The sequence below is a fragment of the Panthera tigris genome, chromosome X, assembly GCF_018350195.1.
Source record: "Panthera tigris isolate Pti1 chromosome X, P.tigris_Pti1_mat1.1, whole genome shotgun sequence".
In the NCBI taxonomy this organism is placed as follows: Eukaryota; Metazoa; Chordata; class Mammalia; order Carnivora; family Felidae; genus Panthera; species Panthera tigris.
In genome coordinates, this window is record NC_056677.1 from 42,133,816 (window position 1) to 42,159,349 (window position 25,534).

Here is a 25,534-nt window from a genome sequence, read left to right on the forward strand (position 1 = left end):
CTCCTCCTACTTCCCAGGCACACGCTTTCTATTAGAATTTGGGGGCAGAGGTTGCCCAGTGGAGGGAGCTGGAGAAAGAACTGCTGTGCACGAACAACTCCCCTCCTTGAGTCCATTCCAGCCCCGGGCACTATTATCATAATTTGCCAGATGAGGAAACTGAAGCACAGAGATGTCCAGCAACTTGCCCAAGGTCACATGGCTAAGTCGTGTAACCTCAGTTTCCTTATCTGCGAAGCAACATTAATAATAGGAACTACCTCGGGGCGCCTGGGTGGCTCAGTGAAGCGTCCGACTTCAGCTCAGGCCATGATCTCACAGTCCGTGAGTTCGAGCTCCGCGTTGGGCTCTGAGCTGACAGCTCAGAGCCTGGAGCCTGCTTCGGATTCTGTGTCTCCCTCTCTCTCTGCCCCTCCCCTGCTCATGCTCTGTCTCTGTCTCAAAAAAATAAAATTTAAAAATAATAGGAACTACTTCACAAAATTGTGACTTACGATAATGCCTGTCACATATTACATGCTATCATCACAATTATTTGCTCCCCACTAAGAATCCTTCCATCCTACCCCCCCCCCCATTTTCGTGGCAGAGTATCCATAGCTAACATTTATTGAGTGTTTCCTGTGGACCGCCTTAGTTAATATTAACTCAGAAAACCCTCACAATATTTAACATCATCACCACACCCATTTTGGCCGCCACCAGCCCTCGTCCAGTTTCAACCGCTCTCGGGACCCAGCCGCCAGTCCGCCTGCGCTACGTCATCACAGCGCGCCGCGCGGGAAGCCGCCGGGAGGAGACGGGACGCCCCTTTCTAATTCTCTCGCTTGTTTGCTTGCTTGCTCTCGAGTCATCGTACGGCACAGTAGGCTCGGGTCCGGAGGACTCCTAAGGTGACTGGACAAGGACGGAGGCATAGCAGCTACGGCAACCAGGACGACGGCGGCGGTGGCTGGGGGAGGGGCGAGCTTAAGCCTGAGCACCGCCTCGAACCGCCGGCGCAGGCTTACGCAGGCGCCGCACGGCTAGCGTCGGCGCTCTGACGCGCTGACGGCATTTGTGAGCTCGCGGGAGGTGTGGCCTGCAGGAGAGGCGCAGCCCTGCTTGCCGGGACGCAGTGTGGGCGGGATTGGGCGGGTAGTAGAGAAACCGGCCCAATGGAAAAGCGGGCCTCAAGCACTCGCCGCCCGGCGGGTCGCCAGACATTTCGCAGCGTGAGCCATGGGCGGAGTTTGAGAAAAGGGCCACGCCCAGTGAGTGGAGCTGAAGCGATTGGTCGGCGTCGACAGCAGGGGGCGGAAAGGGGGAGGGGACTGACGGTAGGCGGCCCGAAACTGGCTGAAGGGGTTTGATGGAGCTTTAGGGGTAGGATTTGAGCAGGGGGCGGGATCTAGGAAAGGGGCAGTCCCCTGAGGAGTGGGGCTTGTGGAAACGTTAGGGGCGGGATCTGGCCAAGTGGAAGGTGTGGGTCCGGCCCGATAAGGGGTGGAGTTAAGTGGATCGTTAAGGGTGGAGTCCAGGCCGGAGCTGGGTCTGAGTCTGGCTGAGTGAAAGGGTGGGTGATTATCCTCGGAGATTAGCTGGAAGGGGCAGGTTTGTGGAGGGGTGGGGTCTGGGCGAGGCTTGGAGGAATGAGAGTCTGGGAATGGGGCTTGGGGGAGCGGAAGGGGTGGTGATTAGCTGAAAAGGGCCGGCCCTAGGACGCACTGAGCCTAGGGGTTTATTGCTCAGCGAAGGGGCAATACTTTTCGAGGGGAAATAATAGTGTTAAAGGGGTGGAGCCTGGTAGGATGGGCGGGACCAGGTGGAATTGACACCCCAGTGGAAGGAGAGGGCCTTGAAAGGGGCGGAGCGTAGAAGGCAGTGGGGAATAGGATAGCAGAAGGGATGGAGACAGTATAGGGGGCGGGGCCTGGGAAGGGGCTGGGGTGTGGGGTCCTCCGGGCACTCCAGCTGGTTCATGGTCACCTCCATCCCACCGCCCAGAACCGCGTCAGGGGTGAAGTCTCCCCGACCATGACCTCCACGGGCCAGGATTCCACCTCAACCAGGCAGCGAAGGAGTAGGCATAACCCCCATTCGCCCCCCCACGACTCCAGCGTCACCTCGGTGAGGCCCCAGACCTGCCCAATCCGGGGGGAGGAGCAGTGGGCCGTGCACTGGAATCTGACCCTTCTCTCTGTTTGGCAGAAGCGAGGTGTTAAGAAGGGTGCCATACTCTCCTCCAGCCCTAGTCTAGCAGAGGTAAAGAAGAAAGGCAGAATGAAGAAGCTCAGCCAAGCAGCAGAGCAAGACCTAATCATGGACCTGCGAAGGCTGGTGAGAGTAGCCTGGCCTCAATGGATTTCACCTCTTGTGACAATCAAAACCCTATGGTTCACCCTCCTGGACGGTATAGTGTGTTCCTTCTGACTCAGGCCCTGAATGGATTGGTGTCTCCCATTTTTTTCCCTGCAGGATCTGAACCTTGAGGCCAAGACACTGTCTGGCACTGGTTTGGTGTTCGATGAGCAGCTAAATGAATTCCACTGCCTCTGGGATGACAGGTGAGGCTGGCTCCTCCAGGCTGTCCCCTGGAGGGACACAAACACACAAATAGACACACTTAGAGCCCATTAGCAAGAATGAATCCATTCTTATGCTAGCCTAGAGACTGGAAGCCCATGATTTAGAGAGGTGAGGCGTAGGCTTGAAAAGATTCCATTTAGCCAACACTTACCGAGTATTCACTGTGTTCTGGGAGTTGGTAACACCGACATCAGACAGGACATACAGGGTCCCTTCTAATGGAGCTTATAGCTGAGTAGGAGAGCCAATCATTAAACAGCCAACAGTGGTGTGAGGTGTTTAATGAAGGATGACCTAAGACCAGGGTATTCAAGAGTGTTTAATAGAGGTCCCTAGACTAGCATCCAGGGTTCACAGAAGGCTTCGTTGAAGAAAGGACACTCATGCTGAACTGGAAGAATTATACCTCCCATTTGCACACACATGTCAGTCCATCAGCAAATTCTTTTGGCTTTGTGTTAGAAGTGTATTCAGTATCTGACCTCTCCTCACTGCCTCCACTGCCACCGTCACCATCACTCCCCTAGACTTTCGGAGGCCTCCTCACTGGCCCCCTGCTTCCATCCTCAGCCCTCAGCCCTGCTGTCTGTTCTTCACAAAGAAGCCAAAAAAAATATATGTTATCATTCTTTTTGTTTAATTTTTAAAAGTGTTTTTATTTATTTTTAGCGGGAGGGTGGGAGGCAGAAAGAAAGAGGGAGGCAGAGGACCCAAAGCAGGCTCCGTGCTGACAACAGAGAGCCCGATGCAGGGCTCAAACTCATGAACCGTGAGATCATGACCTGAGCCAACTGAGCCACCTAGGCGCCCCCTCTTTCTTTTTTTTTTTTAATTACATTTTTATTTTTTTTTTTTTTTTTTTTTTTTTTTAAATTTTTTTTTTTCAACGTTTTTTATTTATTTTTGGGACAGAGAGAGACAGAGCATGAATGGGGGAGGGGCAGAGAGAGAGGGAGACACAGAATCGGAAACAGGCTCCAGGCTCCGAGCCATCAGCCCAGAGCCCGACGCGGGGCTCGAACTCACGGACCGCGAGATCGTGACCTGGCTGAAGTCGGACGCTTAACCGACTGCGCCACCCAGGCGCCCCTAATTACATTTTTAAATTGAAGTATGTTTGACATACGATGTTATGTTAGTTTCAGTGATGTTCTCTTTCTTAAAATCCTTCAGGATTTTGCCGTTGCCCTCAAGGTAAAGTCCACATTCTTCATTCTGGCCTCTAAGGTTCCACATGATCTGGCTCCACACCACTTCGGTGACCTCATTAGCCAATCCTCCCCCTCACTCGCTTCTCTTCATTTCACCCACACTGGTCCCCTTGCTGTGCTTCCAACATGCCAGGCCCTCTCAGCTTGGGTCTTTACCCTGGCTGGTCCCTTTTTCAGAGATTCGTTTCCACCTTCTCCTCTCCCTGTTAACATTCACCTCTCAAAGAGACTTCCTCACGGAGGGCTTTGCCTAGCCACCCACCTGATCTTTAGGATATTCCCAGCTTGTGTCATCGTTAGTTCACTATCATACTTAATGTATTTAGCAGATTAGTATTGGTCTCCTCTGTCCCAACAGAAGACTCATGATGGCAAAAGACTTCACTATTGAATACATACCTACCATCTTCTGAAGAGCTAGGGACACCACAGTAGACAAAACAAACGGAACCCCTGCCTTCATGGGGATTGCATTTTGGAGGGAGAAGACAGTAAACAAAAGGCAAATGTCGAGTGTGTTAGAAAGAGGTGCTGCATAGAAACACTGATGCAAGAAGGAGAGTGGCAGAAAATGTGGTTGAGGGGAATCCGTTTTTTTTTTTAAGTTTATTTATTTTTGAGAGAGAGAGTGAGCAGGGAGGGCAGAGAGGGAGGGAGACACAGAAACTGAATCAGGCTCCAGGCTCCGACATGGGGCTTGAACCCACAAACCATGAGATCGTGACACTAGCCAAAGTTGGACGCTCAACCGACTGAGCCACCAGGTGCCCCAAGGGGAATCGGTTTTAAATAAGATGGTCAGGGAAGGCCTTGCTGATCTTTGAGCAGGGATCTGAAGGAGGTGAGGGAGTGAACCATGGAGACATCTGGGAGAAGAGTGGTTTGGCTTTTTTGAGAGAGAGAGAGAGCAGGGGAGGACAGAGAGAGAGGGAGAGAGAGAGAATCCCAAGCAGGCTCTGAACTGTCAGCACAGAGCCCGATGTGGGTCTCGAACTCATGAACTGCAAGATCATGCCCTGAGCCAAAATCAAGAGTTGGGTGCTTAACCAACTGAGCCACCCAGCCACTCTCCTGGGAGGAGAGTGTTTAAAATCACAGGGAAAGAAGATAGCTGAAAAGTACTTTGGTTTGGGTGAGGAACAGGGAGGAGACCAGTGCAGGAGAAGCAGAGTTGGGGGAGAGCCTAGCATCTGAGAGGCTATGGGGCAAGTGATTCACAGCCTTCTGGGGCATGGAGAGGACTTCGGCTTTGACTCTAAATGAGAGGGGAACCATGAGAAAGTTTTAAGTACAGGAGAGACGTGACCTGATTTGGGTTTTAATCAATGTCTTGCTGCTGTGTGGAGGAAGGGCTTCTGGGGGAGCGAGCGCAGAAGCAGAGAGGCCAGTGAGGAGCTGAGTGTAGCAGCACAGGTGGGAGGTTCTGGTGGCAGCAGTGGGGGTGACAAGGAGAAGGGCAGGTTCTGGATATATTACAAGAGCAGAGCCAACAAATGCCAGGGATGATTCTGAAGATTCTGGCACAAGCAGCTGTGGAAGGATAGATGAGGAAGATGTACAGGAGCAGATGTGCTCACCAGTGTCCCTGTGTGTGTGTGTGTGTGTGTGTGTGTGTGTGTGTGTGTGTGTTTGTATGACGGTGTCTCTTGTCAACCTAGCTTCCCTGAAAGCCCTGAACGACTCCATGCCATCAAGGAACAGCTGATCCAGGAGGGCCTCCTGGACCGCTGTGTGTCCTTTCAGGTGAGTTCCCCCAGCTGACACACTGGGTGGTGGGCGGAAGCTGGCAGAGCCTGGGTGTGGCCAGTGCCTTAGTGCTTTATTTCTTATGTCTCCCTAGGCTCGATTTGCTGAAAAGGATGAGCTGATGTTGGTTCACAGGTGAAGGCTTCAGAACTTTGTAGGGATGGGGAGGAGGCTGCCAGGGCATGCTGGATTCTTTGGGAAGGAATGTCATGGGCCCTGTGGCCTTGGGCAAGTGGCTGAGCCTCTCCTAATCTCACAGTCATTGCCGATCACATAGGAGCTAGTAAATAGAAGCTCTTCCAGAGGGCCTGCTGGGTCATCAGCCCATAATAGGCTGTTGTTGTTATTATAGTCTAGTGTGTAAACATATGCTGGATGTGTGGACAGGGTGATCAGGGGTTTCCCCCATGGAGCTGTAGGAACCCAGAGTAAGGGCTCTTGTGTGATATGATTCAAGGAAAGCTAGCTTGGCAGAGGGGATATATCTGAGCTGAGAAAAAGAGTGAGTCAGATGAAGAGGGAAGCTGAGGGAAGGGAGGTATAGACAGCTGGAACAGTATGGCCAGTGGCCTAGGAGTAGGATTTATTGTGGCTAGAGCAGAGGGCAAGGGCTATTACTGGAAATTAAGCAGGCTAGGGAAGAAGCAGGGGATGTGTCCTATATCCCAGCTATTCCCTTTCATTGACATTTGAGGGGGCCTGACTTGACCAGGGCTCATATGGGGAAGGGACAGGGCCCTGACTCAGGCCCAGGAGGGAGGCAGGCGCTTGAATCTCATCCTGCCTCTGTCGCCAGCCTAGAATACATTGATCTGATGGAGACGACCCAGTACATGAATGAGAGAGAGCTCCGCATCCTAGCAGACACCTATGACTCAGTTTATCTGCATCCGGTATGGATGAGAGCTGTGAAGACGGAGTGTGGTAGCAATCCTGGGGTTTCCCGTCCCCATGCCCATCCCATCCTGGGGAGGAGCAGCTGAGTGGACAGGACTGCCCTCCCCCTTACTCTCTCTATGGCTCCCATTGTCTCTTCAGAACTCCTATACCTGTGCCTGCCTGGCCTCAGGCTCTGTCCTCAGGCTGGTGGATGCTGTCCTGGGGAAGGAGATACGGAATGGCATGGCCATCATCAGGTAGGACCCACCAGCATTTGGCTTTGTATATTTGAAATAAATTCCTTCCCTCAAATGTAAAATGTATTGGTATGGGTAGTATATTCACATGGTTCAAGAGTCAAAAGGTACAAAAGTGGGTACAAAAAGTCCCCAACCCCCATCCTCCCACACAACCTGCTTCTTCTCCTGGAGGTAGTCATTGTAACCAGTGACTCATGTGTCCTCCCAGAAACATTCTGTGCCTGTTCATGGAGTAAATGCCATATTCCATCAATGCTAAGATCTAGATTTTATCATCTTGAAATCCCGGTTCATCTTAACAATGGTGTCTCAGAATTCAGTTAGCAGCATTTTGTTTTATCATTGGCATGTGAAATCACTGCACATCTTAGCATCGTTGGCATCCCAGAATTGATGAAATGCAGAAGATACAGCCTTTCCTCTCCCTCCCCTTTTTTAGCCACAAATGGAGTTGCACTCAACATGCCCCCTTCCATAAACACGCTTCCTTCCATACTGTGCATTTTTCACTTCTACACTTTGGAAAGCTTTCCTCTAACAGTAGATAGCTTAGACCTGCATAGAATGCCACTGCAAATGCATAGGAAGTTAACCAGCCCCCTAGCAATAGGCACTTTGGTTCTCCCCAATCATTTGCTGTTTCCAAAACACGTCATGGCAAATGCCATTATCCATTTATAAATATGTTATTTCACCTTTTTTGTTATATGAACTGTGGGCTACATCCCCAAGAGCAGAATGGGTGTGAGGGTGTCTGTATTGACAATTTTCACTTTATTTATTTATTTATTTATTTATTTATTTATTTATTTATTTATATTTTGAAGCTTTGATTCCAGTGTAGTTAACATAGAGCATTATGTTAGTTTCAGGTGTACAATATAGTGAAGAAACGCTTCACAAATTTGTGTGTCATCCTTGTGTAAGGACCGTGCTAATTTTCTCTGTACTGGTCCACTTTTAGTATATGTGCTGCTGAAGTGAGCACTATGCACTGATAATTTTAATGAATGTTGTCAAATATCCTTTAGGGAGAGAGCAGTAGAGTGGGGGTGAGAGTCTGGGGGCCCCAATTACTCAGTTCCTGGCAGATTTGCAGGCATCGACACTGGGGGAGTTGGTGGCCCAGAATTGGGGAGGGGGGAAGAGTCCATCTCTGCAGAGGAGGGCCCCCTACCCCCAATCTGTGGCCTTCCCTGTCCTCCCCAGGCCTCCTGGACACCACGCCCAGCACAGTCTTATGGATGGGTATTGCATGTTCAACCACGTGGCCGTGGCTGCCCGCTACGCTCAACAGAAGCATGACATTCAGAGGTCAGCAGCAAGTAGCAGGGAGAATATGATGGGGGTGGCATGGGGTAGAGTATTCTGGTCTGGGCACCTCCCCAGATACATCTTGATTCTTTTACATAGTATCCTCCTCTGTCCTCCTCACAGGGTCCTTATCGTGGATTGGGATGTTCACCACGGTCAAGGAACCCAGTTCACCTTTGACCAGGACCCCAGGTATGCCACAAGTGACACCCTAGATGCTAGACTCCCAGCCACCCCCCACCTTTACGGGCCCAGCCAGAAGGGGCCCAGGAAGGAAAGGCATTCATACTCATTGGGCCCAACTTGGAACCAGGTTCTGTGCTGCTCTCTGCGTATCTGCTTTCTCTCTTAAGGTCAGTCTGAGGCAGGATCTGTTGGGTCCCCCATTTTACAGCTGGGGGAACTGAGGCTTACAGGTTACAAGGTCACACAGAGACGGAGTGGAAGAGATGAGATTTGAGTCAACAGATGTTGGGAGATCTTGTTCATCAGTTTACCTTGGAGCTGGAGTAAACTTCAAATTAGTACTTTATCTTTCTGATTATGACTACTGCAACGTGCTTGTATAAAAAACTTAAATAGGGGTACCTGGGTAGCTCAGTCGGTTAAGTGTCTGACTTCAGCTCAGGTCACGATCTCGCGGGTCATGAATTCCAGCCCCATGTCGGGTTCTGTGCTGACAGCTCAGAGCCTGGAGCCCACTTTGGATTCTGTGTCTCCCTCTCTCTCTCCTCTTCCCCGCTCATGCTGTCTCTCTCTCTCTCTCTCTCTATCTCTCTCAAAAATAAATAAAACATTTTTGAAAAATTATTTAAAAAACTAAATAATACAAGGGTGCCTGGGTGGCTCAGTCAGTTGAGCATCCAACTCTTGGTTTTGGCTCAGGTAATGATCTCTTAGTTCCTGAATTAGAGTCCTGTGTTGGGCTCCATGCTGGCAGCACGGAGCCTGCTTAGGATTCTCTCTCTCCCTCTCACTCTGTGCCTTCCCCACTCATGCTCTTTCTCAAAATAAATAAATAAACTTTTAAAAAGTTAATAATCTAGAAATGTCTAAAGCAGTGATTCTCCTATAATTCCTATAACCTCCAAAATAACTGTTGATAGTTTAGGTTATATTCTTAAAACAGAATTTTTCCTTTAGATGTATGAATATTCCTTATTATCATTAACACACTGCCTAATGGGACAATCCTCTGTTCTGTGGCAACTTGCTTTTTGCATTTAGCCACGTCATGCACACCTCTCCATGTTAGTGCCTCTTAAAAACACCTCTGTCTTTATAAGGGCTGTTGAGTATTCCATTTTATGGCTGTACCTCTGGTCATTTATCCCTGGGACATTTATGGTGCTTTCCATTTTTTGCTACTAACAGACAGTTCTACGGCAAAATATATAACTATATATATATATATATATATATATATATATATATATATACACATATACGCACACACACACACACATGTATGTGTGTGTGTGTGTGTGCACATATGCGTACACATATATATGTAATTTTTATAATACGTAATTTAAAAATACATAATTTTACACTTCTCTGAGTGTAAAATTTCCAATAATGGATTGCTGGGTCAGAGGGTCGGTGTGCTTTAAAAGTCTAGGGTCGGGGCGCCTGGGTGGCGCAGTCAGTTAAGCGTCCGACTTCAGCCAGGTCACGATCTCGCGATCCGTGAGTTTGAACCCCGCGTCAGGCTCTGGGCTGATGGCTCGGAGCCTGGAGCCTGTTTCCGATTCTGTGTCTCCCTCTCTCTCTGACCCTCCCCCGTTCATGCTGTGTCTCTCTCTGTCCCAAAAATAAATAAAAAATGTTGAAAAAAAAATTAAAAAAAAAAAAAAAGAAAGTCTACGGTCTACAGCCAGACTTCCCTCCAGAAAGGTGGTACCAGCTCACCCTTCCTGCAGAAAGTGATTGAGCAGGTCCTTGTCAGTAGGGACACTGCTAAATAGTTGTTTTATCCTCCCTTCTTTCATACCGACTACCTAAAATCCCCTTTTCTCCCATAGATTCTGAGCTCCTGTGGCCCATTACTTAATCTAGTCTGACTGTTCTCTGGACATTGCTTTATTATTTTCCAGCATTCGATGTTGCTGACAGATGTCTGATTTTTATTCCTTTTTGAGTAATCTGTTTCCCTCTCCAAAAATTATAGGTTCTTTCTATTCCCAGTGTTCTGAAGTTTCACCCTGGCCCCTTCATTCTGCTTAGCAGTAGGTAGACAGTTTACATCTGAAGACTCATGCTGTTCTGAAATCCTTAGACGTTTTCTTCTATTAGTTCTTTGATGCTTTCTTCTACGGTATTCTGTCTGGTCTGTTTTGTGTGTGTGTTCTCTTGTGTGTTCTTTTTCCTTTTGCTCTGTGTCCCGGGAGATTTCCTCAATTTTACCTTCAAGCCCTTCTGTTGAATTCAGTATTTAGACATTCTTTTAATCTCCAAAAGCACTTTCTTCCTCTCTCTTTCTATGCCCTCTCATTCCTTAGCATGCTTTTTAATTTTTTTATTTTATTTCATTTTTATTTATTTATTTTTGAGAGAAAGATCACGAGAGTATGGAGCCTGAAGAGGGGCTTGAGCTCACCCAGAGCAGGGCTCAAGCTCCCTTATACGGGCCTGAACTCATGAACCATGGGATCATGACCTGAGCCAAAGTTGGATGCTTAACCTACTGAGCCACCCAGGCACCCCTCTTAGCATGGTTTTATATAATAGTAATTAGAAGTGCTTTGGGGCACCTGAGTGGCTCAGTTGGTTAAGTGTCTGACTTTTTATTTCAGCTCTGGTCTTGATCTCAGGGTTGTGAGTTCAAGCCCCACACTGAGCTGCATGCTGGATGTGAAGCCTATTTTAAATAAAAAATAAAACCTAAAGATTCTTTTAAAAAAAGAAAGAGGGGGGTGCCTGGGTGGCTCAGTCAGTTAAGCATCCAACTTCAGCTCACGTCATGATCTCACCATTCGTGAGTTCAGGCCCCATATAAGTCTCTGTCCTGACAGCTCAGAGCCTACAGCCTGCTTCAGATTCTGTGTCTCCCTCTCTATCTCTGCCCCTCCCCCACTTGTGCATGCTCTTTCTTTCTCTCAAAAATAAGTAAACTTTAAAAAATAAAGAAGAAATAAGAAAGAGGAGCACCTGGGTGGCTCAGTGGTTAAGCGTCTGACTTTGGCTCAGGTCAGGATCTCCCCGCTTGTGAGTTCAAGCCCCTCATTGGGCTCTGTGCTGACAGCTCAGAGCCTAGAGCCTGCTTCAGATTCTGTGTCTCCCTCTCTCTCTCCCCTTACCCTGCTTGCACTCTGTCTCTGTCTCTCTCTCTCTCAAAAATAAGTAAACATTTAAAAAAAAAAAAAAAAGAAAAGAGGGGCGCCTGGGTGGCTTAGTTGGCTAAGCATCTGACTCTTGATTTCAGCTTGGGTTGTGTCTCATGGCCATGGGATCAAACCCCACATTGGCCTCCATGCTGAGCGTGGAGCCTGCTTGGGATTCTCTCTCTTTCTTTCCCTCGGCCCCTCTCTTTCTCTCTCTCTTCCAAAAATAAAACTTTTAAAAATTTTTATAAGGAAAGAGAAAGATATGCTTTAAGATTTCCTCAGTTTTCCTCGAATATCTAGCAATTCTTAATTGGCATTTATACCAAAGAATAAAGCACTGTTGAAGGTGGCTGTCGTGGGGCTGCTCTACTGTGGTGCATGGGAGTCTGTTTCCTGAAAGGTATTTCCTAGGATTGGGGCAGGAAGTGTCCACTGACAGGTCTCAACTTTAGGGAGTGTGGGCAGGAAGCCATGTATTAGATGGGGTCCTTCCAAATGCCAGAAAAATGGGGGCCTGTTCTTTTTCTTTTCATCTTTTTAAAATATGTATTAATTTTAGAGAGAGAGAGAGAGAGCGCAAGTGGGGAGGGGCAAAGAGAGCTGGAGACACAGAATCCAAAGCAGGCTCCAGATTCCAAGCTGACAGCAGAGAGCTGGATGTGGGGCTGGAACTCACGAACTGTGAGATCATGACCTGAGCTGAAGTCAGATGCTTAACTGACTGAGCCACCCAGGTGCCCCTATAATTCCTTTTTTTTCAAGTTTATTTTTGAGAGAGAGAAAAGGAGGTCTGGTCTTGAGATGGCATCTCTTTGTTTTACCCTCCGCCTTGCCAAACACTTGTCAATTGTACTTATTTTTTCAAATCCAGGTTTTGGCTTTTTTGGCCATCTCCACTGTTTTATTTTTTTTTCATTATTTTTTTCTGCTTAATCTTTATTAATTTCTTCATCCTGTGTTCTTTTGTCCATTTCTGTCTTCTTGAATTGAATGCTTCAAGATTTGTCAACTTGGGGTGCCTGGGTGTCTCAGTTGGTTGGGCTTCCAATTCTTTTTTTTAATATTAAAATTTTTTTTAACATTTATTCATTTTTGAGAGGCAGAGCGCAAGTTGGGGAGGGGCAGAGAGAGAGGGAGACACAGAATCCGAAGCAAGCTCCAGGTTCTGAGCTGTCAGCACAGAGCCCAATGCAGGGCTTGAACTCATGGACTGTGAGATCATGACCTGAGCCGAAGTTGGATGCTTAACTGACTGAGCCACCCAGGCACCCTGGGCTTCTGATTTTTGATTTCGGCTTAGGTCATAATCTCAAGGTTCCTGGGTTTGAGCCCTACCTCGAGCTCCACGCTGGCAGAGTGGAGCCTGCTTGGGATTATCTCTCTCCCTCTCTCTCTGCCTATCCCCTGCTCTCTCAAAAAATAAATAAACTTAAGAAAAAACATTTATCAACTCAATTGGCCATCAGTACCTGCCCTCACTGCCATCCTCCTGTAATATTTTGAAGTCAATCCCAGATACCATATCATTTTTTCTCTAAATATTCTAGAGTGTATCTTTAAAACATAGAGCATATATTTTGAATTTTTAAAAAAGCATAGCCATAGTATAATTTCTAAGCAAATTAACAAGAATTCTCTAATGTCATTAATCATTCTTTTTGTTTTAGTAAATGCATTGGAGGCTATAACTGTGTTCTTTTGTGGATATATCATTGATGATATCCACAGATAGAAAAATTGTGAATATATTCAATGCATTCTTTCTCATGAATAAGAAAGTATAAATGAAAAAAACCACTTATCCATCCCCTTCAATCTCCTAGTTCCCCATCCCTCAGGCTCTTAACTCCATCAGCAGGGTCCTGGATGGAGACAAATTGATCAGGCCTTAAAATACTATTACAGAGATGACAAAAACAGGTAAACTAAAGTTAAGCAGTTGAAAGAAATAAAGAGGGGCACCTAAGTGGCTCAGTGGGTTAAGCATCCAACTCGTGAACTTGGCTCAGATCATGATCTCATGGTTCATGAGTTCAAGCCCTGTGTAGGGCTCTGCACTGACAGTGTAAAGCCTGCCTAGAATTCTCTCTCCCTCCCTCTCTGCCCCTACCCCACTCATTCTCTCTGTCTCTCTCAAAATAAAAAAACTATACTTAAACAAAAGAAGTAAACCTAGTGAATTGGTCATTCAGTGAATTAGCTATTCAGAATTGATTTTGTGTGCATTGACCTGGATCTGTACTTGATTTCTCCAGAAGGGAAACCTCAGGTTATCTGGGGTGCCCTCCCTGGCCTGCTCAGCACGAGAGAGGGCCCCCCAGGGCCCCTGGAGCCTCAAAGACTATTTTCCAGAGATTTGTTGAAGTCTCTAATTGTCTAACATCCTTTCTTCCATTCTCTGTCTTTCTGGGATACCTGTTTAAAATTCCCTTTACTATCTTCTGACTGGGATTGTGGGAGAGCAAGGAGGTAAACCTGTGCTATCAGTCCATCATTCTTTCATTGGAAATTAGTGGAACTTATTTTAAAACCTCCTCCTGCTATTTGCTTTATAAACTTAGTTTTCCTGGGTGTTCATTCTTCTTTTGGCTCTGGTAGCTCTCATGGGGTTGGCTTTCTTCCAATATTTTCTTTATTCTTTTTTTCCCCTGATAACCATCTTTTTGTCCTACTGTGTATTTCTCTTCCTCTACTGGTTAACTTACTAAAAGAAAAAAGGTTTAGGGGCCCCTGGGTGGTTCACTTGGTTAAGTGCCATCTCTTGATCTCAGCTCAAGTCATGATCTCACAATTGGTGAGATCCAGCCCCACATAGTCAGGCTCTGGAGCCTGCTTGGAGCCTGCTTGGAGCCTACTTGGGATTCTCTCTGCCCCTTTCCTACTCATGCTCGCTTTCTATCTCTCAAAATAAATAAACTTTAAAAAAAAGTTTAGAGGGAACTTGGGTGGCTCAGTCAGTTAAGCATCTGACTCTTGATTTCGGCTCAGGTTATGATCTCCCCTGCTCATGCTTTCTCTCTTTCTCTCTCTCTCTCTCTCTCAAAATAAATAAATAAATAAATAAGCTTTAAAGTGTTTTGTTTGTTTTTTTTTTTGAGAGAGAGGGAGGGAGTAGGAGGGGCAAAGGGAGAGAGAATCTGAAACAGGCTCCACGCTGTCAGCGCAGAGCCCAGTTCAGGGCTCGAATTCACAAACCATGAGATCATGACCTGAACCAAAACCAAGAGCCTGACACTTAACTGACTGAGCCACACAGATGCCCCGAAATAAACTTTAAAAAAATTTAAAACCGATATTTATCAGAGCTAAAAGTAAAACAGTCATCTCCCACCTACTCAAGACTAGAACATTGACATGGGTTTCGTTCCCTAATTCCTAGATATTTTAATTCAGTTTCAAAAATCTCTCTATATTGGTTGCATGAAATTTCACCACCACATTTATTAAAATGTGACTAAGTTGGTCTAGATTTATTCCTTACCACTATTTCTTGTATTTCCCTAAAAAAAATTGCTGCTTTAAATTCTTTCTGGAACAAGACAGGGAGCGGATGAACAGATAGATGGATGGATAGATAGAGATTATTCATTTTGATCACCCCAGTCAGAATGAAGCCCTCCCACACAAAGCCTCCTGCTAGGCTTTCTATCAGAACATCTACCTTCATGTCTTCAGTGTCCATTCCGTGTATCAGTCTTCACTCCTCTGGGTGCTCAGTTTCTCACCTATAAAATACAAGAAGTAGGGGCGTCTGGGTGGCTTAATCGGCTGAGTGACCAACTTCAGCTCAGGTCATGATCCCACAGTTCGTGAGTTCAAGGCCCACATCGGGCTGTCTGCTGTCAGTGCAGAGCCTGCTTCTGACGGATCCTATCATCCTCTCTCTCTGACTCTCCCTCCCACTCCCCCCTGCCCCTCCACCCCACTTGCTCTTTTATGTGCATGCACGCTCGCTCTCTCTCTCTCAAAAATAAATAACAACATTAAAAAATAAAATAAAATACAAGAAGTAGTAGAGGTGCCCTGTAAAGTATTGGAGAGAAGGAACAGATCCCCTCACTGGCCTCAGGAAGCCTCTGCCAGCACCCCCACTTTAGCTCAGCTACACACACAGAACCAAGTCCCATGCCTCCTAGCCCCTAGCCCTTGAGTCCCCACACTTCCTTCAGGGGAAACGCTAAGTTTCCCAGTTGGGCCTGATGCTTTTCCACCTTAGTTGGATCCTGCCAGCTAAGAGCTATATGTCCCCTGTGGGTCTCCAACATCACAGGATTTGCCTTGCTGCCACCACCTTGGTCACAGGGGTAGGGGCAGGCTGGTATGATTTTTGAGTCCCCCACAGCAGGAGCCCTTGGGGGCTGGGAGAGATCCCGGAGCCCTCAGGGTCTCAGAACTAGAAGTGAGTGGGCACTGAGGACGGCAGCAGTGTTTGCCAAGGGAGGCATTCGGTAGATCAAAATGAATGAGTGAGTGGAGTAATGAATAAATGGGAGAATTAGTGAATCAGAGGATCGGTAAGTTGGCGACTGAATGGAAGAATGAATGAATGCATAGATTAAGTAGTTAATGAGGAAATTAATGAGAGAATGAACGAGTGGCTGAGTGAACGGTGGAGCTGTGGGTTGGGGGTGTCTGGGGGAAGATTGACTCTCAACTGCCCCCCACCTCTTTTTTTTTTTCTCTCCCTCCAGCGTCCTCTATTTCTCCATCCACCGTTATGAGCAGGGTCGGTTCTGGCCCCACCTTAAGGCCTCTAACTGGTCCACCATAGGTTTTGGTCATGGCCAGGGATATACCATCAATGTGCCTTGGAACCAGGTCAGTGTCTGCCTGCCCTTTGCCCCCCAAATTGGACCCACCCCTGCCTCTCAGCCAGTTTGGGGCAGGGGGCAGAACGTCCCCATCATGCCGCTCTCTCTGCAGGTGGGGATGCGAGATGCCGACTATATTGCCGCTTTCCTGCACCTCCTTCTGCCGGTCGCCCTTGAGGTCCTGGGAGTCTGGGGGGTGTTGGGACAGGAACAATGTTGAGGGATGGGCCGTGAGGGCACCTGGCCTCATATAGTCCCTTTCCCCCTCAGTTCCAGCCCCAGCTGGTCCTGGTGGCCGCTGGATTTGATGCCCTTCAAGGGGACCCCAAGGTAAGGCAGACTCCCTGGGATGATTCATGGGTGGAAGGGGGCTGCGTGGAGCCAGGCTGACCCTCCACGTCCCCCCCAGGGCGAGATGGCCACCACTCCAGCAGGGTTCGCTCAGCTAACCCACTTGCTCATGGGTCTGGCAGAAGGCAAACTGATCCTGTCTCTGGAGGTGAGTGACATTACTTCATCTCTCAGCCCACAGATCCAGGAGGACGTGAGAGCCAAGCTTTCAGGTCAGGCAGGAGTTTCTGTCCCAGCATTTCTACTTAATAGCTGGACAACCTCACCTAGGTCCCTGAACCTCCTTGTGCCTCTGCTTTCCTTATGTAAAATGGGCATGATAATTGTGACCACCTCATAGCACTGTTCGGTGTACAAAATGTAAGTCACCCTTCAGATTCCTTGTTGCTGGATACGTAGTCAGCGCCCTAGTATTACTATTACTGTTCTTCCCTGGTAACACCTGATTCTTTCCTAATACCCCCACACACACCCTTCTTTCCCAGGGTGGCTACAACCTTCGTTCCTTGGCTGAGGGCGTCAGTGCCTCACTCCACACCCTTCTGGGAGACCCTTGCCCCATACTGGAGTCCCCTGGCGCCCCCTGCCCAAGGTGAGCCCAGGCGGAGAAGAAGCAGGACCCTCGCTGTCTACCCATTAGCTGTTTGGTCACTTTTCCCCTCCCCTGCCCTCTAGTGCCCTGGTGTCACTGTGCTGCGCTCTGGAAGCCCTGGAGCCCTTCTGGGAGGTCCTTGTAAGATCAGGTAGGAGGCAGGGAGGGGGCTGGGTGGGGAGTCAAGCATGGCATGAGCCCTTGGGAGAGATTCTCTTCCAGACCCCACTCACTTTCCTGGGGCCCCTTGGTGGGGGAGGGTCAGGCCTCCTCTCTCACTGACCCCCGTTTCAGGCCTCTCACCCCTTATACATTTGGGTAAACTAAGTTCCAGAGTATCACAGAGATCCAGGGTGGGGGAGTGGGGTGAATGTGGCCTCCTGTTGCAGTTGAGACCCCGGAGGAGGACATCCTGGAGGAAGATAGCGCAGAGGAGAAGGATGAAGAGGGACTGTGGCGGCCCCCAGCGCTCCCAATCCTGACGTGGCCCATGCTACAGGCTCGCACAGGGCTGGTCTATGACCAGCGGATGATGGGTCACCACAACTTGTGGGACAAGTATGCAGTCGGAGGGCCACCAGCTAAGTGCTCGGGGAGATCCCTCCCCCTCCTCAAGCACTAAGTCCTGCCTCTGGTTCCTGTCCCCCGACCCCAGCCACCACCCAGAGATGCCTCAGCGAGTCTTACGAATCATGCAGCGTTTGGAGGAGCTGGGCCTTGCGGGGCGCTGCCTCATGCTGCCTGCACGTCCCGCCATGGAAGCCGAACTGCTCACCTGCCACAGGTCAGACCCCCATGCCTGGGGTGGGGGTGGGTCCTCAGTGCACACAGGCTCCTGGGGGCCGGAGCACGGGCTCTCCCTCTCTGGTAGGTGGAGCCACTGTGGGACACAGGAGGGGCCGTGGAGGGGACGGAACCAGCTGGCTGTCCTCTGTGCCCTGTCTGTGCCTCCAGTGCTGAGTACGTGGGTCGTCTGCGGGCCACAGAGAAGATGAAAACCCGGGAGCTGCACCGCGAGGGTTCCAACTTTGATTCCATCTACATCTGCCCCAGCACCTTTGCCTGTGCGCAGCTGGCCACTGGCGCCGTCTGCCGCCTGGTGGAGGCTGTGCTGGCGGGAGAGGTACCTTCTCCCTGGGGTGGGGTGCCAGCTCTGGAGATGTGGGGGGGTGGGTGGAGAGAGGTGGCTCTGAGAGGTGAGGCTGGGCCTGAGGGCACAGAGGAGGGGCCTGCGGTGGGGAGGAGGACCCCTGCTCACCGGAGACCTTGCTTACTAGCAATTGCGGTGGGGGGAGATGGGGGCTGCAGGCTGGGGGCCCCTAGCAGCCAGGGGTAGTGGCAGGACGGAAGAAGAGAATAAAGGGGAGAGAAAGCCGTGAGGGCAGGTGGTCTAATCTTTGCTTCCTGCTCCTCCCCCAGGTTTTGAATGGTACCGCTGTGGTGCGTCCCCCAGGACACCATGCTGAGCGGGATGCCGCTTGTGGTTTCTGCTTTTTTAATTCTGTGGCTGTGGCTGCTCGCCATGCCCAGGCCATCAGTGGGCAGGCGCTGCGGTGAGGGCTCCCTGGGACCCCTCCACCACCAGCCCAGTGCTTACTAAGCAGGCCCTATGGTGCAGCCCCCCAGGACTTACCCAGACATCCCCAAGAGTACAATTGCCTGGCACTTCTCCCGAAAAGGACCAAGGATCTAGTCTTGCACAGCTTACCCAAATAGGACCCCCAGATTGTGGCACCCAGGTAGTTCTAAAACAAGGTCCAGGGTCCCCCTGCTCCATCATTTCTGGCCCCTGACGGCTATCCTGACAGAATTTGGGGTCCAGGTCCCCAGTGCTTACTTCAGGAAGCCCAGGATCCCAGCTCCCCACACTTACCCATACTGGGTGGGGTGGGGGAGGGCTCTGGCCCTAAGCACTTGCTTGGGCCCATAGTGAAGACATCAGGACCCAGGCTCTGGCTTTCAACCTTACTCTGATAGGACCCGCAAGCCTGCCACCCACTGCTTTCCCCAGGGACCCAGAGTTCAGCCACCAGCAATAAATGCCCCTGCAGACAGACCCCAGGGGTGTAGCCCCTGCCCTTTCCCAGGGGGCCAGTGTCCCAGGTTAACTGAGGAGCCGTTCCCTCCCCAGGATCCTGATAGTGGACTGGGACGTCCATCATGGTAATGGAACTCAGCACATATTTGAGGAGGACCCCAGGTGAGGGGCTGGGGGAGGGGTTTGGGGTGTGGTCTGGAAGGTGGGTGAGCCATGCCTCAGGCATGCAGGGGAGTGGGGAGGCACTAACCAGCCACAGTCTCCCTTCCGACCCGGCAGCGTACTGTACATTTCCCTGCACCGGTATGACCATGGCACCTTCTTTCCCATGGGGGAGGAGGGTGCCAGCAGCCAGATAGGCCGGGCCGCAGGCACTGGCTTCACTGTCAACGTGGCCTGGAATGGACCCCGTGTGGGTGACGCCGACTACCTGGCTGCATGGCATCGCCTGGTGCTTCCTATTGCCTACGAGGTACAGTACAGGATGTGTGCGACGATGACAGTGTGGGTGACAGCGGGTCTGTGCATGTCTGACTTCTGGGTGACTGATCCTGTGGGACAGCCTGCGGGTGGCCGTCGTGATGGCCTTGGCATGTTTCTGCCACATGTGATTGCCTTCTCTGTGCATAACTGTAAGGGACTTCTGGGTACATGGGGGTCGTCTTTGTGTGCCTAGCTATATACGTATACGTGTCCTAGGCATACAGCATCACTAGTGCCTGTCTGTGTGTGATGGCGGCCCCATGAGACAGCCATTGTTGTGGAACCGAATGTGCAAGGTGGGGAGGAGCTTAAGTATGTGCATGAGGCTGCACAAATGGCTCTTTGTCACCACCGTTTCTTTCCTTGATGGCTGTGATACCGTATGTCACTGCACGTTGCTCTCCGTGTGACAGCTGGTGTGTGGCTTTCTGCATGTGGGAGGATGCATGTGACAGTCATCTCTCTGCCTGTTTGCCACAGCTGTTCGTGTGTCTCTGACTGGCAGTGGCCTGTATATTTGCCTGACTCTGCCTGAGTGGCTGTAGGTGACCAACTTGCCTGTGTGCAGTGTGTGTGTGTGTGTGTGTGTGTGTGTGTGTGTGTGTGTGGCAGATGAAGTACCAGCTCCATGACGTCTGCAGACGTGCATGTTCAGATGTGTACGTGTGTCTGGCTGTGCACAGCAGCTGTGACTCCCTTCTGTGCGTGTGTGACTGTGTGTGTGTGCAAGCAGCCACCTCCTGTGGGCACAATCACGTGTGTGCCTGTTGTGACTTTGGTAATGGCAGGTGTGTGGTTGTATCTGTGCAGGGATGGCTGTAGCTCACTGTCCCTTCTGTGAGATACTGTTTGTGTGTGTGCGATTACTACGATGTTAGTTCAGTCTGTATGCTACTGTGTGATTGTATGTGGGTAGGTGCCCATCTTCTGTGTGTGGCACTTGCGTTGTCACCTTCTATGATGGAAGTATGCGTGCATCTCTCTTTGCCACCGTGTGTATAAAACCCTGTGTTGTATACATATGTCCCATTTTACCATCTCTTGACATCGGATTCTCCAAGTTTCATGTCTCAGTCTTATGACTCTACCTCATGTCCCCAAGTGTCCATTTCTGGAAATGTCTCCATGTCTGTGTTGTGTCTCTAAGTCTGTGTTTGGTGTGTCCACGGTAGCTCTGTTGATCTGTCTCCATGTTTCTGTGTCTCTGTGACCCTGAGTCTGTCTGTCTTGTGTCTCCACGTCCTCCCCTTCCTGTTTTCAGGGCTCCGGGCTTGTGTCTCCCAGTCTCCAGGTCCCGTGTCTCCATTTTTCTGACTTGCGTGCCTGTGTGTCTGGGTCGCCCTCATCTACCGTCTACCCAGGTCTCCACCTTCACACTCATGCATCTCTTCTCTCCCTGCTCCAGTTTAACCCAGAGCTGGTGCTGGTCTCAGCGGGCTTTGACGCCGCATGGGGGGACCCACTGGGGGGCTGCCAGGTGTCGCCTGAGGGCTATGCCCACCTCACCCACCTGCTGATGGGCCTTGCCAATGGCCGCATTATCCTAATCCTAGAGGTAACTCTCGGTCCCTCTTCCTGTGGTGGGAGGGTGGTTTGGACAACTTGAAGTCCTGCCCTTTCTGCTGGCTGGCTGTGACACTCGGGACAATTTCCTAAAATCTGCTTTGAGTATCCCCACCTGGAATTGTTGGCACATACTGGGCATTAATAATACCACTATCTGGACAAACTTGAGTGCTCAGTATGTGCAAAACACTCTTCTTGGAACTTTGTGTGTATCGTTAATTCACTTATTTGACAAAGCAGCCTGCTGAGGTAGTCTGCTCGTCATTTTCCTCTCTCAAGATCAGGGAAACTGAGGCACAGAGAAGCATAGTGACCAGCCAGAGGTCATACATTTAATAATGGCAGAGCCAGGGCTTGAACCCAAGCAGCCTGGCTCTAGCATCGAAGCTTTTTATCACTACCTGAACTGCCTCTAGCAAGCTCCCAAGACAAAGTAAATTCACTGACCTTTTGTAAGTTACTCAGTGCCCCTGCCCCCCATGCCTCAGTTTCTTCATCTGTAAAATAGGGCCGGCTACTCGTGGAAAAGTGCCTGGCATATGGTGAGCAATGTATAAGTAGTTTCTCATCGTTGTGAGTCATCACACACTAGCTTAACCCTCTTGCCAGCCTTACGTGCTGCTGTTTTCACTACTTTGCGGATAAGGACAATCACTCACTACTTTGCAGATAAGGACAATCACTCACAGAGATTAACTGGCTGCTATAAAGTCCCACAGTGTGCCCAGGAATGCTTGTGGCAGGGCAAGGGAATGGTTAAGAACATGAACTCTTCCATCGGATAGCCCAGCCCCCAACCCCAGCGCTGCCTCTAACCAGCTGTTAGGGCCTCCGATGCATCATCTAGCCACCCTAAGCCTCAGTTTCTTTATCTGTAGAAAGAGCAGAGACTGGGGTTCCTATAGAATGTGAGAGAAGGGGGTTCCGGTACAGATTGAGCACATGTGGTTGTAAGGATTAAGTGAGTCGATACACATAAAGTACTTAGAATAGGGTCTGGCACACAGCAAGCACTTAATAAATCTCCGCTGTTATTAATGTTGCCTCAGTATTATTGTGATAATTATTATGTTGTACTTTACATCACCCTCAACAACCCCTCACACAATGGGTGCTGCCCCTCTGACAGTCGTGCAGGGCCCCAAAGGGAGATTGGGAGACAGAACATCTTGCCTCCCAGATTCCATGAGGGCCCCCCATCATACCTTTTCCTCCCCTTTCTCTTAAAGGGTGGCTATAACCTGACATCCATCTCGGAGTCCATGGCTGCCTGTACCCGCTCCCTCCTTGGGGACCCACCCCCACTGCTGACCTTGTCGCGGCCCCCACTATCAGGGGCCCTGGCCTCAATCACCGAGACCATCCAAGTCCATCGCAGATACTGGCGCAGCTTACGGGTCATGAGTGAGTAGGCGTGGGGAACTGGGGCAACGGGGGCTCAGGGGAGGGCAGGGGTCAGATGTAGGATAGGGATAGCACCCACACTCAAGGATCTCCCTCCCATGGTTCCAGAGGTGGAAGACAAGGAGGAGGAACCCTCCCTTTCTAAGTCAGTCACCAACCCTGGGTCAGCTAAGAGGATGACCACACCAGAAAGGAACATTCTGGATGCAGGCACAGAGAAGGCTGTCTCAGCATCATCTGTGGAAGAGTCCACTCTAGGCCAACCTAAGTCAGAGACTGCTATGGTGGAGCTCAGTCAGGACCAGTCCTTGGAGGCTCCCACACAGAAAGCCATGCTGGACCAGACCACCTCACAGGCAGCCACAGTGGAGGCCACAGCAGGCCAGACCACCTCAGAGGAGGCTGTTGGGGGAGCTGAGATGATCCAAACCCCTCCAGCTTTATGTACTGACAACCAGACTCCCACAGCCTCACCTGAGCAAGGTGCCACATCCCAAATATCCCCCAGTGAGCTGATTGAGAATCTCAGGACCTTGGAACTAAACTGCAAGGCTCAGGTAAGACCCACCACACCCAGGTAGGGGGAAGAAGGGGCAAGAATCTGGCCTCTCAGATACATCTCTTTCCTCTGTACATCCAGGAGGCACCAGAATCTCAGATCCCAGAAGAGGATAAGCTACTGGGAGAGGCAGCTGGAGGTCAGGACATGCTGATTCAGAGCTTTGGGGTCCATGCTAACACTGACCAGGTGAGCTCAGGGACCAGGGAGGAGATTGTGGCTTCCTTCTCTTGCCCATTTGCACCTCCAGATAGGAGCATGTGGTGCAGGAACATGTAGTAGGGAGATGGAGTCCCTAGCTTACTCAGTTGCACCCATTCCAGGCCATCTTTTATGCTGTGACACCTCTGCCCTGGTGTCCCCATTTGGTGGCAGTATGTCCCATACCTGAATCAGGCCTGGACGTGACCCAACCTTGTCAGGACTGTGGAACACTCCAGGAGAACTGGGTGTGTCTGTCTTGCTATCAGGTAGGCAGCAGAGGAGGAAGGGGATGGGGTGGAGGTTGGCCCAGGAGCAAACTGAAGGTAAGTGCTGATCCCTGCCCGATACTCTCCCCAACCCCAGGTCTACTGTGGTCGTTATGTCAGTGCCCATATGCTGCAACACCACGAAGGGTCAGGACACCCGCTGGTCCTCAGCTACGTCGATCTGTCTACCTGGTGTTACAGCTGTGAGGCCTATGTCCACCACCAGGTGGGTCCTGGGCAGACTCTCTAACGCATGAGCATACATACACCCTCACACACATACCCTCTGTGATTGGGTAAGGGGAGAATGGAGACCCTTCTGCGTGTGAAATAGCCCAGAAGGGTGGTTGAGGGCTGGTGCGGGGGCAGCTCCTGGCTGAGGTAGAGGAGGGGTCCTCACTCTCTCTTACCTACCCTCTCTTGCCTCCTCAGTCTCTCCTAGAAGTGAAGAACATCGCCCACCAGAAAAAGTTTGGGGAGGACATGCCCCACTCACACTGAATCCCAGGATGTGCTCCTCTTCTCCACCTTCTGAGGCCCTGGATGAAGGGCAGCCTCACTCCATCCCATCCTGAAGACTCTTTTCAACTCCCCAAGGGTGCTGATTTAAGCGTAAATACTTGTAAGATGATTGTGATGATCAGTTGTAAATCTCCGTCTGCCCACTGCCTACTTGAGGGACTCTATCTACTCTGCCCTGGGAGGAAAGGAGGGTAGCTCAGTGGTCCCAAGAGGGGCTGATAACACTAAGCTGATGCTTTGTTGGGAGGGGGATCAACTGGCAGATACAGCAGAGTTGCATATGTAATAAAGTACAAGCTGTTACAAAACCTGGAGAGAGCCTTTTAACCTTGAGTGGGTACAGAACCCCATACCCCTGGCCAACGGGTCTGATGAGTAACGAAGGAATGAGGGCATGGGTCTCTGGTCAACCCCCTGCCCATCCAGTATCCAAAGAACTAACTGGAAATAGGGCAGGTGGCTTGGCTAGTTGTACTATAGATTAAATGGTGGAATCCCTAGGAAAATATGTGCCTGCCTCAGAAATAGCCTCACAGCCAGTCACAGCTACACCCTGGGCTGAGTGAGCAAGAAAACTATCAGGAAGTGTCCTCACCAGGCCTCTCTCCCCATCTCTCTTTTTGTCCTGATTTGGGGGTGGGGAGTCTAGGTTTAACGTACTTAGACTTGGTGGTCATGGATAACTTCCTGGGAGGAAGGAGTTCCTACCATTGACCAGGGATGAGGAATTGGAGGATAGTTTGGACGTTTTATTTCTCCCATATAATGAGAATTGCTTTGGCAACTCAGAACAGAGTCTGGGCTGAAGTTTCTTAGACTTTTCTTCGTGGCCACCTTATGACTCCAAGATAACCACCAGTAAAGAAGGGGAAGGGGGCTGAGCCGCCAGCTCCTCCATCCCCCTTTAAAAAGCATTCTGGATGCCCCACCCCAACAACCTCAGCATACATCTGATTGGTCAGAATGGTGTCACATGACTGCCATAGCTGCAAGGGAGTCTGGGAAATGCTTTGACAGCTGTCCACTTCAAATCGGATTCCTAAGGCCCTGACAGAATAATCCCTCCCCTGCAACTCCTTCCCTTCAGAAATGGGCACAAGGGCACAACGCTCTCCCCCAAGTTACTTTGAAAAAGCCTGCTTGAGGCAGCCCAGGGTCGATGGCCTCAAAGAGGCCCGTCAATACATATCCCGAAGTCTGGCCGCTCAGGTGAAAACTCTTGACACCCTCTGCACACTGAAAACTTGAGGTCACATCCCAGATGGGGACAAGGTAAGGGAGAGGTGCAGCAGGAGGCAGGGGTACACGAGGAGGTCCCGCAGCTCTCTAGCAGCGCACCCTCAAGACCGCTGCCTTTGCGCACGGTAAGCTGGGGCTGGATGCCCCTTCCCGCACTCAGCCCCCCACCCCAGGCGGGGGCGTGTCCACGAAGCC

The 25,534-nt window shown here is 50.2% G+C and overlaps 1 protein-coding gene and 1 non-coding gene across 9 annotated transcripts; one reads left to right on the top strand and one right to left on the bottom strand.

Annotated features, from left to right (window-relative positions):
• Positions 1-767: 767 nt before the first annotated feature.
• HDAC6 (histone deacetylase 6) lies at positions 768-24,408 on the top strand. 8 transcript variants are annotated; one of them, XM_042974767.1, is made up of 29 exons: positions 768-893; positions 1,987-2,109; positions 2,191-2,319; positions 2,458-2,546; positions 5,438-5,522; positions 5,620-5,660; positions 6,322-6,418; positions 6,564-6,661; positions 7,874-7,978; positions 8,102-8,170; positions 15,996-16,122; positions 16,228-16,293; positions 16,386-16,445; positions 16,525-16,614; positions 16,952-17,058; positions 17,142-17,209; positions 17,448-17,616; positions 17,714-17,842; positions 18,013-18,181; positions 18,478-18,611; positions 19,190-19,258; positions 19,376-19,568; positions 20,985-21,134; positions 22,375-22,549; positions 22,658-23,106; positions 23,190-23,297; positions 23,432-23,578; positions 23,676-23,804; positions 24,011-24,408. In XM_042974767.1, exons 2-29 carry the CDS (start codon positions 2,017-2,019, stop codon positions 24,077-24,079), a joined length of 3,414 nt encoding a protein of 1,137 aa, XP_042830701.1. In that variant the 5' UTR covers positions 768-893; positions 1,987-2,016; the 3' UTR covers positions 24,080-24,408. The 8 variants fall into 8 exon arrangements, with proteins under 8 accessions (XP_042830701.1, XP_042830699.1, XP_042830703.1 ...); XM_042974765.1 differs by lacking the exon at positions 768-893 and adding an exon at positions 1,194-1,253; XM_042974769.1 differs by lacking the exon at positions 768-893 and adding an exon at positions 1,275-1,319.
• On the bottom strand, positions 7,546-7,652 carry LOC122235575. The gene has a single exon (XR_006213627.1). It is a non-coding gene; the product is annotated as a U6 spliceosomal RNA (small nuclear RNA).
• Positions 24,409-25,534: the final 1,126 nt, after the last annotated feature.

Coding starts and splice junctions, on each gene's coding strand:
- HDAC6 (XM_042974767.1), top strand. CDS start 2,017: ATGACCTCCACGGGCCAGGATTCCACCTCAACCAGGCAGCGAAGGAGT. Junction 5,661..6,321: donor GAGCTGATGTTGGTTCACAG/GTGAAGGCTTCA, acceptor CTCTGTCGCCAG/CCTAGAATACATTGATCTGA. Junction 19,259..19,375: donor ATATTTGAGGAGGACCCCAG/GTGAGGGGCTGG, acceptor CCGACCCGGCAG/CGTACTGTACATTTCCCTGC.